Genomic DNA, 17,718 nt, shown 5'->3' with positions numbered 1-17,718 from the left:
ATATATTTTTTTTTTACTGTGTTCACCTGAGGGGTTAGATCATGTGATATTTTTATAGAGCCGGTCGTTACGGACCTGGCAATACCTAATATGTATACTTTTTTTTATTTATTTGTTTTACACAATAATATCATTTTTGAAACAAATAAAAATCATGTTTTAGTGTCTCCATATTCTGAGAGCCATAGTTTTTTTTATGTTTTGGGCGATTGTACTAGATAGGGTATCATTTTTTGTAGGATGAGGTGACGGTTGGATTGGAACTATTTTGGGGTGCATATGACTTTTTGATCACTTGCTATTACACTTTTTGTGATGTAAGGGGACAGTAAATGGCTTTTTTGACACCGTTTTTATTTTTTTATTTTTATGGTGTTCACCTAAGGGGTTAGGTCATGTGATATTTTCATAGAGGTTGTTATGGACGCGGCGATACCTAATATGTATACTTTTTTATTTTCTTAAGTTTTACACAATAACAACATTTTTTAAACCAAAAAAACTATGTTTTAGTGACTCCATACTCTGAGAGCCATAGTTTTTTTATTTTTTGGTCGATTGTCTTAGATCAGATATTTTTTGCGGGATGAGGTGACGGTTAGATTGGTACTATTTTGGGGGGCATATGCCTTTTTTATTGCTTGGTGTTGCACTTTTAGTGATGTAAGGTGACAAAAAAATGGGTTTTTTAGCCGTTTTTATTTAATTTTTTGATAGTGTTCATTTGAGGGGTTAGGTCATGTAATATTTTTATACAGCTGGTCGATATGGATGCGGTGATACCAAATATGTCTACTTTTCTTTTTTCCCTATTTTTTACACATTTTTTTTACTTTATTTTGGGAAAAGAACCCTTTTTTTTTCACTTGAAACTTAATTTTTTTTGTAAAACTTTGGGACTTCAACTTTTGGGGGTCTGATCCCCTTTAGAATGTATTACAGTACTTCTGTATGGTGATGCATTGGCTGTAAGTGTATTACCAGTGTAATACAGGGGGCTGTATCTCACAGGTTGCCATGGAAGGCAGCCACGATGCCTAAGGAAGGCATCGGGATGCCTTCCCTGCCATCGGGTCCCCATCACAGCAGCGCGGGGACCCGATGGCTGCTCTCTCCCTCCCTCCACACATTGCACGTGCCGCCGTCAGCGCTGACCGTGGCACATCAAGGGTTAATGCGCCAGCATCGGTGATTTCACCAATGCCGGCGCATACAGCAGAGGTCCGGCTAGCAGTGACTGCCGGACCCCTGCCGCGGATCGGGAGGGCGCAACTCCTGCACCCGCCCGATCACAGTGCCGTACATGTACGGCGCTGGTCCTTAAGTCACGGACATCTGCACTGTCCTTAAGGGGTTAAGCCATTGTGCTTAGATTTTATAGAATTTTTGTTTTTTGTTTCATTTTTTTATTAAGGAATTTTTACATAGTGCAACAGAGAGTATACTGTCAGATCTTACAAAGCCAAGACATAGTTGGTACACCAGTAAAGATAGGAGGGCAAAGTGAAGTAGTCATCTCACTTATGAAACAAAAAACACAAGTAACAAACAAATAACTGACTAACATTCTCAGACAGGTTCAGTTAGAAAGTCTCTGCAAACTGGACGTATTTGAAGTCATGCAGGACATCAGGCTCCCCACTGGAAGATTTTATAGAAATTTAGACAGCTTATTACATCCAGCCAGAACATGGCAGACCTGGAGTCCGTCAAACACAATCTCATGGTTTCGATCCAAGAATAGAGGGAGCTCCCTCCATCCGGTCTAAATACTCACATGCCACATTCTCTATTGACTTTAGTATCCGAGGACTTACACTGCCGGGATCTACATAGTGTCTGATCCCGTCAATGAGTGTCAGGTCTGAGCTGCTGAAACCCACAAGTGATGACGCGGGCCCCGCTCCTGAACCCATGCCATCACTGGGATGTAATATTATGGCTCTGAGTGTTAACTCGCTGCACTCAGTAATACAATAGTACGTCAGTGGTCGTGAAGGGTCAAGGACCCATTTTTGTTTCTTTCAATTCTACATTTCATTCCCTCTGCCTGACACTTTGCACTTTGATTGACAGGGCCAGGCGTGAAACCATCATAATACTTGGACCTGTCAATCATAGTGCAGAGTTTTCGGCTGTTTTGCATGCAATTATAGGACGTCCTCTTCATTGTTTAGTTTACACATTGTATTTTCTTAGCTTTTTCCATGCCAATGTCTGTCTCTTATAGGTGGCATCTGACAGATAATGGATGACCTTCAGAAGTTCCAGTTTGCCATAGACCGTGGTGGTACCTTCACTGATGTTTTTGCAAGATGTCCTGGAGCAAAGGTTCGTGTCATGAAATTATTGTCTGAAGACCCGTCAAATTACAATGACGCTCCTACTGAGGGCATCCGGAGGATCCTAGAAGAGGTAGGAGGCGCAAAACGGCAACCAAGTTCATAGACAACCTTCATTGGTCTATATTGATGTATTGTACTTTTCCCAGGAGACTGGTTGTACGTATCCCCGGGACTGTCCTCTGGACACAAAGCAGATAGAGTGGATACGGATGGGGACCACAGTGGCAACCAACGCTCTTCTGGAAAGAAAAGGAGAGCGGATCGCTCTACTAATTACTAAAGGATTCAAGGATTTGCTTCATATTGGAAACCAGGCGCGGCCCAAAATCTTTGACCTGGTAACAGTCCATATTATGTACATCTTGGGCCATAGCGGACAAAAGCCCAAGACTTATTATCATTGACACATGGGTTTGGTGGGGATCCTGTTACCAGTTTTGCAAGTTTCACCATCTTCTTTTGTTTTTTTCCTCAGGAAATTCGGATGCCTGAGGTTCTGTATGAAGAGGTCATAGAGGTGGAAGAAAGAGTCGTCCTACATCAGGAGGGCTGTCAGCTGCCTAAAGACCCTTCTCTGAAGACCTTCATAGGTGTGAAGAACACTCAGATCTTTAGTGTATAACTTTCCATATTATTCGCTTTATAAGACGCACCCGATGATCAGACGCACCCCAGGTTTAAGAGGAGGACAATAAGAAAAAAATATTTTTAATCAGACCTCATCTCAGATCAGACCCCCATAAATATCATGACATCAGATCAGGCCCCTATAAATATCAGGACATCAGATCAGACTCCCATAAATATCAGGACATCAGCCCTTCATGTCAGAACCCTATCAGACCCCCATCAGACCTCAGATCAGATTAAAATAAAAACCATCTCCTAATTGTCCTGTGCCGCGGCTCCTCCCCACCTCCGGCAGAAGTTGTGCTCCCCTGTCTTCCCAGCCTGCGCTGCTCTGTCACCTGACTGCGTGCAGCATCAGGTCATAGTGCGCGCACTACGTCCTGACGCTGTACATGGTCAGGACAGTGCAACGCTGGCCTCAGGAATGAAGACCAGAAAGGTGAGTATTACAAGCGCGTGCAGCGCTTCACTCCCTACTCCCTGCACCATAATGGAAGCGCTCACTAGTATTCGCTTTATAAGAAGCACAGCCATTTTCCTCCCACTTTTGGCGGGAAAAAGTTCATCTTATAAAGAGAAAAGTACGGTAAGCATACATACTAACTAGAGATGAGCGAAGCGAGCTTCGGGTGCTTCATCCGAAGCCACTTCGCTAAAAAATTATAATACTGTACGGAGACTCGTCTCTATTAGAATGTATGGCCTCCGATGAGCCGAAGTAAGTTATTCATGAAGTCGCGCGAGACTGCGTTGAATAACTTGTTAATTGATTATTACTCTGAAAAACCACTAGCGATCTTGGAACTGAATTCGGCTGCAGTTCCGAGTGGTACTTTGGAACCGAAGCCGAGTTTGGTTCCAAAGTTTTTCACTGTAATAATCAATCAATTACCGAAGTTGCGCGCGACTTTGTGAATAACTTACTTCGGCTCATCGGAGCCCATACATTCTAATACTCCGTACATTATTATAATGAATTTTTTAGCGAAGCAACTTTGGATATGACATATGAAGTCGCTTCGCTCATCTCTAATACCATCAATCCAAATTTTGGAGGGATAATCCTCCATTCGTGGTTGTAAAGGGCTCTCAAGCATAAAGGGAATGTGTCATCAGAAAATGACCTATTGTTTAAATCACGTTTTTATGTTTAAAATATTTTTAAAGAATTTTTGATGATTTTTTATTTCCCATGTCTTTATTCAAACAAAAACCATGAAGTCCTGCAGTTTTCGCACTGTCCACTAAGCCTAATAATAGGCGTCTCTTCATGGTCTGTACAGATCACTTTGCTGTAGTTATATATTATTTTAATCCTGCCTGTAATGATACCACCTCTGTGTACAGATAAGACAGGATCCTCCATTCACAGTAGGTGATTGTTAAAGCGTATCTGTTCTTCCCTTGTACAATGACCTGTGCACAGGTCACAGAGCCTATAAGACTCTCCCATATAAGTCACTGAGGTCCTGACCATTATGTCTATGGACCATGGGGCTGCTGGAAAGCAATTTTCAAATGCTGTGTAAATGCTGCTCAGGCAAGATGGCCGCCCCCCATAATAATGTTCAGAAAATAGAATTAAAAAAAACTGGAATCAGAAAATAAAAGATTGGATGAAAAGGAGATGTGTTGTTAACTGGTTTTAACTGGCAGATAAATATTTTGGTGATAATTTTTGCCAATTTTGGACATGTAAATGTATCTAAGTGTGCTTAACTCAAGACTGAGTTGATTTTGTGTGATTTTGGGTTCATCTTCGAGTTAGGTGACTGATGGAAGGACCAATTCATGGCATTCCAGTGTAGATTGGGGACAGGCTTAGGGTAAGAACCATACCAGTTATGAACCATACCAGTTATTATCCCAACTTTTTCTGTTTCTTCTCCACTTCACTCATGATGGTTTTCAGGTGGTGATCGTTGAGTTGATGGTGCCATCTCTGACCGTAAGGGTTGTAATGTTCTTGATTTTTCTAGGCTGAAATTATATCTGAGTGGGTATTCTTCCATTTTTAGGTTCAACTGGTGATACTCTAGAAGTCTGGGAGCCAGTTAACTTGGAGAACCTGAGGAATATACTGCAGGATGTCTTGTCCCGGGGGATCCGCAGCCTGGCAGTGGTCCTTATGCACTCTTATACGTGAGTGGTGGTATGTAGTAAGGGTATCTTGTCTCCATGGCAGTTTCCATCCTTTTTCATGAGTTGCTTATTTGCGTTTCCTCCCCAGGTGGTCATCCCATGAACATCAGATTGGAGATCTGGCACGTTCAATGGGTTTTACCCATGTATCTCTTTCTTCAGAGGTAATTCCTATGATTCGAATGGTGCCAAGGGGGTACACGGCTTGTGCTGATGCATATCTCACCCCATGTATACAGAGGTATCTGGATGGGTTTCGCAGTGGCTTTCAAAACCAGCTCAAGGTGAGATGCAGAATCTTTGTGTTTGACCATACAGTGTTGCTCCTTCTGTAATGGTGAGGCCAGATTCACATGTCGTGTCCTTTTTTTTTTTTTTTATGCAGGACCTTCAGGTTCTCTTCATGCGCTCAGATGGAGGATTGACCCCGATGCACAGCTTTAGTGGGTCTCGCGCAATCCTTTCTGGACCAGCAGGGGGAGTGGTAGGTTACGCCATAACCACCTATCAACCTGAAAATCCTCAGCCTGTTATTGGCTTCGATATGGGAGGTGAGATAGAAGACCAGTGGGGGATCAGACAGGTCCAATCATCCTAGAAACCCCTTCTACAGTTTACATCTGATCTGCAGTAGAAGTTTGTTAGCATCTTTTATAGTCACGGCATGGGTTGTTATTTTTACATGAACCAGAGTTCACATTTTCTTACACCCCCTGCTTGTTCAGTGTCTGGTGGCTTCTTTAATAACGCTGTAACTATTACTATACATCCACTTAAAATGTGTCTTTTATTGATATGCATTAAAAATGGGTGGGTAAATAATAATAAGCTGGCGAATCACCTCGGCGACATTTGCAGCATTTACAATATAGTTAAATAAGTAAAGAAAACTAGTTTGTACTTTTCCGACAAAGGGCATGCTCCCCAAAGGGCAGTTTTCCCCTGTGCATGCTGAATGTTTAATTCGTAGTTCTCTCAGACATGGTGGGTAGAGACTAGCTGCACACAGAAAGTAGAAGAGAATCATGGAGGACATGCAGAGTACTAACCTGTAGGCTTTTAAATAATAATAATAATAATACTTACATGGGCTGAGATATAAACTTTGTATGTCTTAGGGTACTTTTTACACTAGCGTTTTTCTTTTCCGGCATAGAGTTCCGTCCTAGGGGCTCAATACCGGAAAAAAACTGATCAGTTTTGTCCCAATGCATTCGGAATGGAGAGCATTCCGTTCAGTATGCATCAGGATGTCTTCAGTTCAGTCGCTGTACGGTTTTTGTACTGAGAAAATAGCGCAGTATGCTGCGGTATTTTCTCTGTTCAAAATTCCTGGACACTTGCCATTATTTTACATTGAAATGCATTAATGCCGGATCCGGCCCCAAGTGTTCCGGAAAAACGGATCCGGTTTTGCGGTCTGCGCATGCGCAGACCTTTAAAAATGTGAAAAAGATAAATACCGGGGATCCGTTTTTCCAGATGACAACCGGAGAGACGGATCCGGAATTGCAATGCATTTGTAAGATGGATCCGCATCCGGCGACGGAACTGCCTGCCAGAATCCAGCAACGCAAGTGTGAAAGTAGCCTTACTATTGATAACTCCAGCGCTCTACTTGTCTGTGTGTTTCTCCTCTTTCTCACTCCTGCTGCTGCTCACTCCTCCCCCTCTCCTATCCATACACTTGTATTGACACGTCAAATGTGGTTCTTCTATGGAGTAGGTCTTGGGACAGAAAGAAAGCACTTTTCAAAGAGAAAAGCAATAAGAAAGGTAAAAGTGGGGGAGAGATAAACAGCTGGAAAAATCCAAAACATTCCTTGTGGTCGCTTGTACTGTGATTTATGTAAGGTTGTGTGAAAAGTTAGTGACCATCAATATTTTCCATTGGCCTGGTGGCTTCTACTCTGTAAAGTGTCATTACAGCAAGCAGTGTACAGTAATCTGATGCTAGAATCCAAACCTGTTCCCATTAATAACCAGCAGAATAGTGAGTGCAGCTCTGGAGTAAAAACAGGATATAACTCAGAATCAGTACAGGATAAGTAATGTATGTACACAGTGACTGCACCAGCAGAATAGTGAGTGCAGCTCTGGAGTATAATACAGGATGTAACTCAGGATCAGTACAGGATAAGTAATGTATGTACACAGTGACTGCACCAGCAGAATAGTGAGTGCAGCTCTGGAGTATAATACAGGATGTAACTCAGGATCAGTACAGTATAAGTAATGTATGTACATAGTGACTGCACCAGCAGAATAATGAGTGCAGCTCTGGAGTATAATACAGGATGTAACTCAGGATCAGTACAGGATAAGTAATGTATGTACACAGCGACTGCACCAGCAGAATAGTGAGTGCAGCTCTGGAGTATAATACAGGATGTAACTCAGGATCAGTACAGGATAAGTAATGTATGTACACAGTGACTGCACCAGCAGAATAATGAGTGCAGCTCTGGAGTATAATACAGGATGTAACTCAGGATCAGTACAGGATAAGTAATGTATGTACACAGTGACTGCACCAGCAGAATAGTGAGTGCAGCTCTGGAGTATAATACAGGATGTCTATTTAATTCAACCTTTTTCCTCTGCTGTGTCCACTAGAGGTGTAGATCCTCCCTGTATCATCTTTTTGCTCTTCTTGTTATGGAGGCGTCCTAATGGGGGACCCTTGTTATGATGGTATTGTGCTCTGATGAGGCTCATGTGATGGGGATGTATAGATCAATACCTGACATTACTGCTTCCCTCCTTTCTATTACAGGGACCTCCACAGATGTCAGCCGCTACGCAGGAGAGTATGAACATGTCTTTGAGGCCACCACAGCTGGGATCAGTATTCAGGCCCCCCAGCTGGATGTGAACACCGTGGCCGCTGGAGGGGGCTCCATGCTTTTCTTTAGGTAAGTGTCTGCGGGTGGCTGTGCTCCAATGGTAGTGACTGTGCACTCTTTAATGTTATATAGGACCTTACCCCCAGAGCTGTGTCCTTATAAGTGTCAGCCAGCAGTAATAATCACAGCAGGAATATCTGGATATATATATATATATATATTGAAATTAAGAACAAAACATACATTTTTGCAGGTCGGGATTGTTTGTGGTTGGACCAGAGTCTGCGGGCGCCCACCCCGGACCCGCTTGTTACAGGAAAGGTAATGGATGTGAATATGGGGCTTCCAGTTATTTGTGAGCATGGCCCAAATGGGTTGTACCAGAGTAGAAAAACATGGCTGCTGTCTCCCACATCCGGCCCCAGGTTGTGTGGCTGACCTGCAATACCCCGCACAACCTGTGGACAGGTGTGGCGCTGCCTTTGGAAGAAAGCAACCATGATTTTCTAATCCTGCACAACCCTAGAGAGTTAATATGTTCCTTATTATTAATACTCTCATACTTACATAGTCGGCTCCTCCATCTCCACTACAATATAGTGTTTCTTTTTTATGTAAAAAGTAGTAAACACTGTACAATGACAGATTCTAATAGCCTTTGTGGGAGATTTACCAACAGAAATCCGTCTTTGTTGTGCCGCACTCTGCGACTTTTCCCAGGTCTACAGAAGGGATCTGGCGTAGGTTTAGGAGCAGCGGTGGATCCAGCCGAGTTATGTAGAGGCCAGCGCCAGCGCAGGGCCTTATTAAGGCCGGCGACTAAAACGCCAGTCCTAATAGATAACCCCCTTTGTGTTCACATTTCTCACTAGGATTATTATCCCAGATGTTATTAATTCCCACATTCCTTCCTCTACAGGGGGGCCGCTGACTGTGACGGACGCCAATCTCTGTCTCGGCCGTCTCCTCCCTGATTACTTTCCTCGGATCTTTGGTCCGTCTGAGGATCAGCCTCTCTCCAAGGAAGACACAATATGCATGTTTAAGGAACTCACTATGGAGATTAATCTGTTCCAGCATGGCCGACCGGGGGGAGGAGCTTCACTCAGCATTGAGGAAGTGGCCATGGGATTCATCCGAGTGGCCAACGAAGCCATGTGTCGTCCGATCAGATCCCTCACTCAGGTGCTGACAGGCGACGACGGTGACATCAACATCCATGGACATGACTTTTAGTTTGATTGCATACAGAATAATTCTACACAAACAGCACAGACATGTCATAAATGTATTACATTACTGATTCAGAGCTGCACTCACTATTCTGCTGGTGCAGTCACTGTGTACATACATTATATTACTTATCCTGTACTGATCCTGAGTTACATCCTTTATTATACTCCAGAGCTGCACTCACTATTCTGCTGGTGCAGTCACTGTGTACATACATTACTTATCCTGTACTGATCCTGAGTTACATCCTGTATTATACTTCAGAGCTGCACTCACTATTCTGCTGGTGCAGTCACTGTATACATACATTACATTACTTATCCTGTACTGATCCTGAGTTACAACCTGTATTATACTCCAGAGCTGCACTCACTATTCTGCTGGTGCAGTCACTGTGTACATACATTATATTACTTATCCTGTACTGATCCTGAGTTACATCCTGTATTATACTCCAGAGCTGCACTCACTATTCTGCTGGTGCAGTCACTGTGTACATACATTACATTACTTATCCTGTACTGATCCCTAGTTACATCCTGTATTATACTCCAGAGCTGCACTCACTATTCTGCTAATGAAGTTACTGTATACATACAGTACAGACCAAAAGTTTGGACACACCTTCTCATTCAAAGAGTTTTTTTAATTTTCATGACTATGAAGGCTTCAAAACTATGAATTAACACATGTGGAATTATATACATAACAAACAAGTGTGAAACAACTGAAAATATGTCATATTCTAGGTTCTTCAAAGTAGCCACCTTTTGCTTTGATTACTGCTTTGCACACTCTTGGCATTCTCTTGATGAGCTTCAAGAGGTAGTCCCCTGAAATGGTCTTCCAACAGTCTTGAAGGAGTTCCCAGAGATGCTTAGCACTTGTTGGCCCTTTTGCCTTCACTCTGCGGTCCAGCTCACCCCAAACCATCTCGATTGGGTTCAGGTCCGGTGACTGTGGAGGCCAGGTCATCTGGCGCAGCACCCCATCACTCTCCTTCATGGTCAAATAGCCCTTACTTTCAACGTTTTCCCAATTTTTCAGCTGACTGACTGACCTTCATTTCTTAAAGTAATGATGGCCACTCGTTTTTCTTTACTTAGCTGCTTTTTTCTTGCCATAATACCAATTCTAACAGTCTATTCAGTAGGACTATCAGCTGTGTATCCACCTGACTTCTCCTCAACGCCACTGATGGTCCCAACCCCATTTATAAGGCAAGAAATCCCACTTATTAAACCTGACAGGGCACACCTGTGAAGTGAAAACCATTTCAGGGGACTACCTCTTGAAGCTCATCAAGAGAATGCCAAGAGTGTGCAAAGCAGTAATCAAAGCAAAAGGTAGCTACTTTGAAGAACCTAGAATATGACATATTTTCAGTTGTTTCACACTTGTTAGTTATGTATATAATTCCACATGTGTTAATTCATAGTTTTGATGCCTTCAGTGTGAATCTACAATTTTCATGTTCATGAAAATAAAAAAAACTCTTTAAATGAGAAGGTGTGTCCAAACTTTTGGTCTGTACTGTACATGAGTGCAGCTCTGGAGTATAATACAGGATATAACTCAGGATCAGTACAGGATAAGTAATGTATGTACACAGTGACTGCACCAGCAGAATAGTGAGTGCAGCTCTGGAGTATAATACAGGATATAACTCAGGATCAGTACAGGATAAGTAATGTATGTACACAGTGACTGCACCAGCAGAATAGTGAGTGCTGCTCTGGAGTATAATACAGGATGTAACTCAGGATCAGTACAGGATAAGTAATGTATGTACACAGTGACTCCACCAGCAGAATAGTGAGTGCAGCTCTGGAGTATAATACAGGATGTAAATCAGGATCAGTACAGGATAAGTAATGTATGTACACAGTGAATCCACCAGCAGAATAGGGAGTGCAGCTCTGGAGTATAATACGGGATGTAACTCAGGATCAGTACAGGATAAGTAATGTATGTACACAGTGACTGCACCAGCAGAATAGTGAGTGCAGCTCTGGAGTATAATACAGGATGTAACTCAGGATCAGTATAGGATAAGTAATGTATGTACACAGTGACTGCACCAGCAGAATAGTGAGTGCAGCTCTGGAGTATAATACAGGATGTAACTCAGGATCAGTACAGGATAAGTAATGTAATGTATGTACACAGTGACTCCACCAGCAGAATAGTGAGTGCAGCTCTGGAGTATAATACAGGATGTAACTCAGGATCAGTACAGGATAAGTAATGTATGTACACAGTGACTGCACCAGCAGAATAGTGAGTGTAGCTCTGGAGTATAATACAGGGATGCATGTAATATAGGAGAATAGTGGGGTCCAGTTCAGTTGTTCTTTTTTAATAACATTTTATAAGTTTTACCATTTTTAATCCTCTTTGTCTATAGGCTAAAGGTCATGACACGTCTCGTCACGTGTTGGCATGTTTTGGCGGCGCAGGAGGGCAGCATGCTTGTGCTATCGCTCGTTCTCTTGGCATGAAGACTGTCTTCATCCACAAGTGAGCTGCTTTTATTTTTCATGCTCTGGAAACAATTGATTGGTTTATTTAGTACTGACCTTAACGTATGGTTTTTATTCAGATATGGCGGGGTCCTCTCGGCGTACGGCATGGCACTGGCGGATGTGGTACACGAAGCTCAGGAGCCATGTTCTATGCTGTATGGTAAAGATTCCTTCCCACTCCTAGAGAAGAGAATTGCATCTCTGGAGACTCAGTGCATTGAAGCCCTTCAGCAACAAGGATTTCAGCGGTAGGAGAAGGCGCCATATGTGAAATCTATCAGTTCTTGGTGGAAATAAATATTATTTTCATACTTTTACACAATAGATAATATAAACCATTTGAGACCAACATGAATTTCTAGATTAAGGGGTTAAAGGGGTTGTGTCATTACAGACATTTTCTTTAATACTGGAGCCACTGCAGCTGATCAGGGCCATCCAGCCATGTACGTAGCAGCTTTTCATAGGAAAGGATTAATACTCATGGTTCCCTGCAGTCAATTTAATGTCTTATTTTGTGGTGGTCAAAGGCAGGGGTGCAGTCAATGTTCCGATCCCTGGTGGTCTAGGTGATTTAATTGCTACTGCACACCTCCAGGTAATCTAGGGCAGTAAAGGAATTCATGTCACTATCCCTTGTGGTCTTGGTTAGTTAAGAGTTTATTTCCTGCATCCCTGGTGGTCTAGAGCAGCAAAAGGAGTTATTCACAACTTTCCAGGTGTCCTGGAGCAGAGGTGGAGTTAATGTCACCATCCCAGGTAGTTTAAGGCAACAGAGGAGTTAATGCCATTGTCCGTGTTGGTCCAGATTAGTGGATAGGTTACTTCCTGCATTCATGATGGCCTAGAGTAGTGGAGAAATAAATGTTTCCATCCCAGGTGGTCTAGTACAGGGTATGAGTTAATGTCATCTTCCTGGGTGGTCTGGGGCAGCAGAGAGTTAATGTCACATCCCTTTTGTTCTAGATTAGTGCTTAGTTTCTGCATCCCTTGTGGCCTAAAGTGGTGGAAGCGTTAATGTCACCCTTCCTGGGAGTATTGGTTATTTAGGAGGATAGTATCTGCAGAGTAGTGAAAGTCACCATCCATTAGCAGAGAGGTTAGTTTCTGTATCCCTTGTGGCCTAGAGAAGTTGAGGAGTTACTATCACTATCTACTATCACCCTACTGTCCTAGGTCTGTTTACTTGTTAATACCCACTTCCCAGGCGGTCTAGGGCAGCATTCCTTCTGATTTACAGTAGATTTGTGGACCTGCATTCCTGGTGTTCTAGAGACCCAGAGCATTTAATATCATCTTCCCAGGTGGTTTCGATTATTGTAGAGGTTAGTGCCTGCATCCCTGGTGGTCCACTTTATTGGAGAGGTTAGTGCCTGCATCCCTGGTGGTGTAGATTATTGTAGAGGTTAGTGCCTGCATCCCTGGTGGTGTAGATTATTGTAGAGGTTAGTGCCTGCATCCCTGGTGGTCTAGATTATTGTAGAGGTTAGTGCCTGCATCCCTGGTGGTCTAGATTATTGTAGAGGTTAGTGCCTGCATCCCTGGTGGTCTAGATTATCTTAGAGGTTAGTGCCTGCATCCCTGGTGGTCTATATTATTGTAGAGGTTAGTGCCTGCATGCCTGGTGGTCTAGATTATTGTAGAGGTTAGTGCCTGCATCCCTGGCATAGACAGGTTTAACGTAGGACCCGCCTGAACTGAGACCACCTTGTCGCTTGGTAGGTGGGCTTAGATGTGTTTTGATCAAAATGTATTGATTAAGTGTCTCAGGTTTTATCAATAGAGTGAGGGCTTAGTCCATATTTTATGTTTGCATCTATTATTATAGTGCATCATTTTCTGTGATTGTATAAATGTAGCCATGTACATCCGTAACATTCATTATCATATCGTGCAGGATGTTTTATATATGTTTTTTTCTGTGATTTGTTCTGCATCCCTGGTGGTCTAGATTATTGGAGAGGTCAGTGCCTGCATCCCTTGTGGTCTAGATTATTGGAGAGGTTAATGCCTGCATCCCTGGTGATCTAGATTATTGGAGAGGTTAGTGCCTGCATCCCTGATGGTCTAGATTATTTTAGAGGTTAGTGCCTGCATCCCTGGTGGTCTAGATTATTGGAGAGGTTAGTGCCTGCATGCCTGATGGTCTAGATTATTGGAGAGGTTAGTGCCTGCATCCCTGGTGGTCTAGATACTTGGAGAGGTTAGTGCCTGCATCCCTGGTGGTCTAGATATTTGGAGAGGTTAGTGCCTGCATCCCTGGTGGTCTAGATTATTGGAGAGGTTAGTGCCTGCATCCCTGATGGTCTAGATTATTGGAGAGGTTAGTGCCTGCATCCCTGATGGTCTAGATTATTGGAGAGGTTAGTGCCTGCATCCCTGATGGTCTAGATTATTGGAGAGGTTAGTGCCTGCATCCCTGGTGGTCTAGATACTTGGAGAGGGTAGTGCCTGCATCCCTGGTGGTCTAGTGCGGTAGGGCACTTATATGGCTTGTCCAGGATTAAGTATTATTAGTTTTATATAGTCTATGTTAATACAAATGATAACGGTACAGTTTCCTCCTCTACTTGTCCATAGTTCAGACCAGAGCTCCGTCCAGCAGCTAGGTAATGTAAAATGCAGCACCACCTCTCCTGGATGGAGAAGCAATGTGAGCTGTACTGCAAAACCGTAACCATCACCGCCATATGCCTGATCTAATCCTGACAGAGGTCCATCTCCATGTCCAGGAGAAAGAGAAAAGCCATGGCACTTTAGATTGTTAGATCTTTAGACTATCAGAACAAGCATGGGCAACCTCACTCACTCGTATTATTGTATACAGGTCTCAGATCGACACTGAGCCCTTCCTACATCTCCGCTACGAGCGAACGGACTGTGCGTTAATGTGCTCAGCGAGGGGATACCCTGTGAACCCCAACTCCTGCCGTGTGGGGGATTTCAAGGAGGCCTTCACAGCCAGGTAAGGCAGGTTTTTGAAATCTACCCCAAATAATATTTTTGATTACTGAAGCTAATTATAAGGGACCTGATCCTGAGTGTGACCTTCACCAGGTACATGAAGGAGTTTGGATTCACTATCCCATCCCGGAATATTGTTGTGGATGACATTCGTGTACGAGGAACAGGCAGCACTGGCATCCGCTGCGAGTCTCGGATCAAGCCAAGTGGACAGCCGGCTCGTGTGGAGTTGGTGAGTTAATCCTACAGGCGGTGATTACTTAGTGTTGATTATTTAGAGTTTCCATGCATGTGTCCTCCTCCCCTCAATGGCTGTAAAACCAGTCATAACCAGCGCCGGCATACGCCATTCTCTGCGTACCTGCCAGAGTCTGTTTGCCAGGGAGACAGTCTGATCTCCCACGTCAGGTGTTCTGACGTCATAGGCCACGTGATGTCAGGTGTGTCACGTGACCAGGAGGTGCGGGGCATTTAAACAGCTTTGCGTTGTAGATTGTTCTGACCTCCTGACTTTTGTTCCCAATTCTTGGATTCTGATTTGGCTTTTCTGCATCTCCTGGTTTGACCATGGGTTGATTCTTGGACTCGCTTCTGCCTGAAGTATTTGGACATGGACTTGACTGCTGGTGTATGACCTCGGATTGATATTGTTTAGTGATCTGCTGATTTGGCTTTATTGTCCTCTTTTGGTTTCGATTTGGTACGTTTGACTCTGAGTACTCTGGTTCCGGGTTTTTCTCAGTACTTGTGTGCCTGCCTGTCGCTTTGTTTTTTTTTGTTTTTCCTGGTAAGCCCCAGCACGTAAATAAACAAGGACCGTCGACCAGTTTTGGTCCACCACTTAGTGTGGTCGTGCAAGTAGGCAGAAACACAGGCGTGGGTGAAATTTAGGGTTCACTTGTATATACATATGGAAAACAAGAGATGAGTGATTGTTTGCGCCGCTCATCCTTCTTTAATAAATGTTTTACACATGCCATGTCTGCTGCACACATTGGTCACTGGTCACGGACACATGCAAGACACATTCCACACCACCGAACAACTAAACGTTAAAGGGCACTAACTATTCTAACAATTTCTTCTAAAAGGTCCCTTTAGGTTACTCACTTAGATTTAAAATATTCATGTTGTCCACCTTTAAAAACACTTCTGAAATATCTGCCATTAGGGGTCTCACAGTTAATCGGCAAATTCTATCCTTATCAGCATAAATGGACTGATGGAAGTGGTCGTGCCTTTCTTCACTGGCTGGCTCCAGAGCTCAGTGCAGAGGCCCCTTCCCCATCCAGGACTCAGAGCTTGAACAATGCAGAATGCTCAGCATCTCAGACTGCTGTTTTCTGTGTATAGACAGCCACATCTTCCCTTCAGCACATCATAACTGCATTTTGTACTCCAGTCATAATGGAATTCATTTATGAAGCGCTTGTGTGCCTCTGCATGTGATGATTTTAACTTATTAGCATCCCTCACTGGACTGACTCTGCATCAGTTTACATAGTCCTTGCCCCATCTAAGCTGTATTCATTGTGTCCTTGTCTTCTGGCTCTTTCCTTCTCCCCATCCATGCTCTTCTGTGACCTGCAATTATTTTGCCTTCTGTGTGCTGTGAGCATAAACTGTCGCTTACACACTATGTGTGCTGAGGATAGGCCATTGGCCTAGAAGCATGGGTAAGGAAGTCTATTCCAGTCTAGTACTGGCAGACTGCCTTTATTAGGACTCTCCCCCAGGCTTGAGGACAACTGTTAGATGCAAGAGCATCACACTGAAGTCATTATAAGCGACCAGAGCAGTGGGGAAGGCTGGAATGGATCCTGACACTGTCCCCAGCAAAAGCAGAAGTTAAAGGGGTTTTGCCATCTGAGACAATGGGGTCATATCGCTAGGATATGCCCCAATTGTCTGATAGGTGCGGGTCCCACCTCTAGGACCCGCATCTACAATGAGAACGGAGCGGGGAAATGAACGGAGGGAGCATGCGCAGCCACCCTCCATTCTTTTCTATGGGGGCTGCTGAAAATAGCCGAGCACTGGCTCGGCTATTTCCGTCTGCCCCATAGAAATGAATGGGAGCAAGGCCTGCGCGTGCGCGGTGCGCTCCCATTCACTTCTATGGGAGCAGCGCTTAGTGGTGGACGGACCCCGGGACATCTGGGGTCCTCTAGCCACAGCTCTCCCCACTCCGTTCTCGTTGTAGGTGCGGGTCCTACCTATCAGACAATGGGGGCATATCGTAGCGATATGCCCCCATTGTATGTGATGGGAATACCCCTTTAGTTTGTGAGAAGCTCGGTTAAACTTTAAAGGAAATACCGTCATCAGAAAATGACCTATTTTTCTAAATCACGTTTTTATGTTTAACATATTCTTTAAGACTTTTTGATATTTAGAATTTTCCATGTCAATATCTATATTTAAAGAAGAACACTAAAATCCTGCAGTTTTCGCACTGGTCACTGAGCCTGATAATAGGTGCCACTTCTTGGTCTGTACAGATCACTTTACTGCAGTTATCTGCTAATCAATACACAGAGGTGATCTCATTACAGGCAGGATTAGAATGACAGATAAGACATAATACCTGAGAACCCTTTCCTTTGATTCCTCCTTGCAGGTCACTAAATGCTACTTTGAAGAAGGCTACATGGACACCAGCGTGTATCTTCTGGAGGACTTGTCCTGTGACCACACAATCGTTGGACCAGCCATTATCATCGATAAGAATAGGTGTGGACGTCAGTGATGAATTTACAGTATAACTTCTATTGTGGCTTTCTAGATAATTTTCTATAATACTTAATAATTTTTTCTACATAATACAGTCAACGAGCACATAAAACAGCAACCTGAGTTCTGCCCTAATGGATATCAGGAGGATAGCCCTGGAGGAATCAAATAGGTCCAGGATTCCAGATCTAAATTGTCATCCCCACGCGAAAGTGAAACAGGGAGAACTCCCTCCCATGTCTGTACCACATAGATGCTGCGATCAGCATTGATCCTGGTCATTACAGTGGGGGTGCCTTC

The 17,718-nt window shown here is 43.6% G+C and overlaps 1 protein-coding gene across 1 annotated transcript in view; it reads left to right on the top strand.

Moving 5' to 3' along the window:
- The window catches only part of OPLAH (5-oxoprolinase, ATP-hydrolysing), an 83,958-nt gene that overhangs the window by 41,204 nt on the left and 25,036 nt on the right, over nt 1-17,718 (top strand). Inside the window, exons 2-15 of the mRNA XM_040432838.1 lie at nt 2,231-2,415; nt 2,492-2,683; nt 2,821-2,935; nt 4,994-5,117; nt 5,206-5,401; nt 5,503-5,668; nt 7,894-8,032; nt 8,217-8,284; nt 8,883-9,148; nt 11,604-11,716; nt 11,799-11,969; nt 14,549-14,686; nt 14,779-14,917; nt 17,306-17,418. Coding sequence (XP_040288772.1) covers nt 2,248-2,415; nt 2,492-2,683; nt 2,821-2,935; nt 4,994-5,117; nt 5,206-5,401; nt 5,503-5,668; nt 7,894-8,032; nt 8,217-8,284; nt 8,883-9,148; nt 11,604-11,716; nt 11,799-11,969; nt 14,549-14,686; nt 14,779-14,917; nt 17,306-17,418 — 2,108 coding nt within the window. The 5' untranslated portion in view covers nt 2,231-2,247. The remainder of the gene's footprint in view (nt 1-2,230; nt 2,416-2,491; nt 2,684-2,820; nt 2,936-4,993; nt 5,118-5,205; nt 5,402-5,502; nt 5,669-7,893; nt 8,033-8,216; nt 8,285-8,882; nt 9,149-11,603; nt 11,717-11,798; nt 11,970-14,548; nt 14,687-14,778; nt 14,918-17,305; nt 17,419-17,718) is intronic.

Source organism: Bufo bufo, chromosome 5 (genome assembly GCF_905171765.1).
Source record: "Bufo bufo chromosome 5, aBufBuf1.1, whole genome shotgun sequence".
Lineage (NCBI taxonomy): Eukaryota > Metazoa > Chordata > Amphibia > Anura > Bufonidae > Bufo > Bufo bufo.
This window is presented reverse-complemented; position numbering and strand designations above follow the sequence as displayed.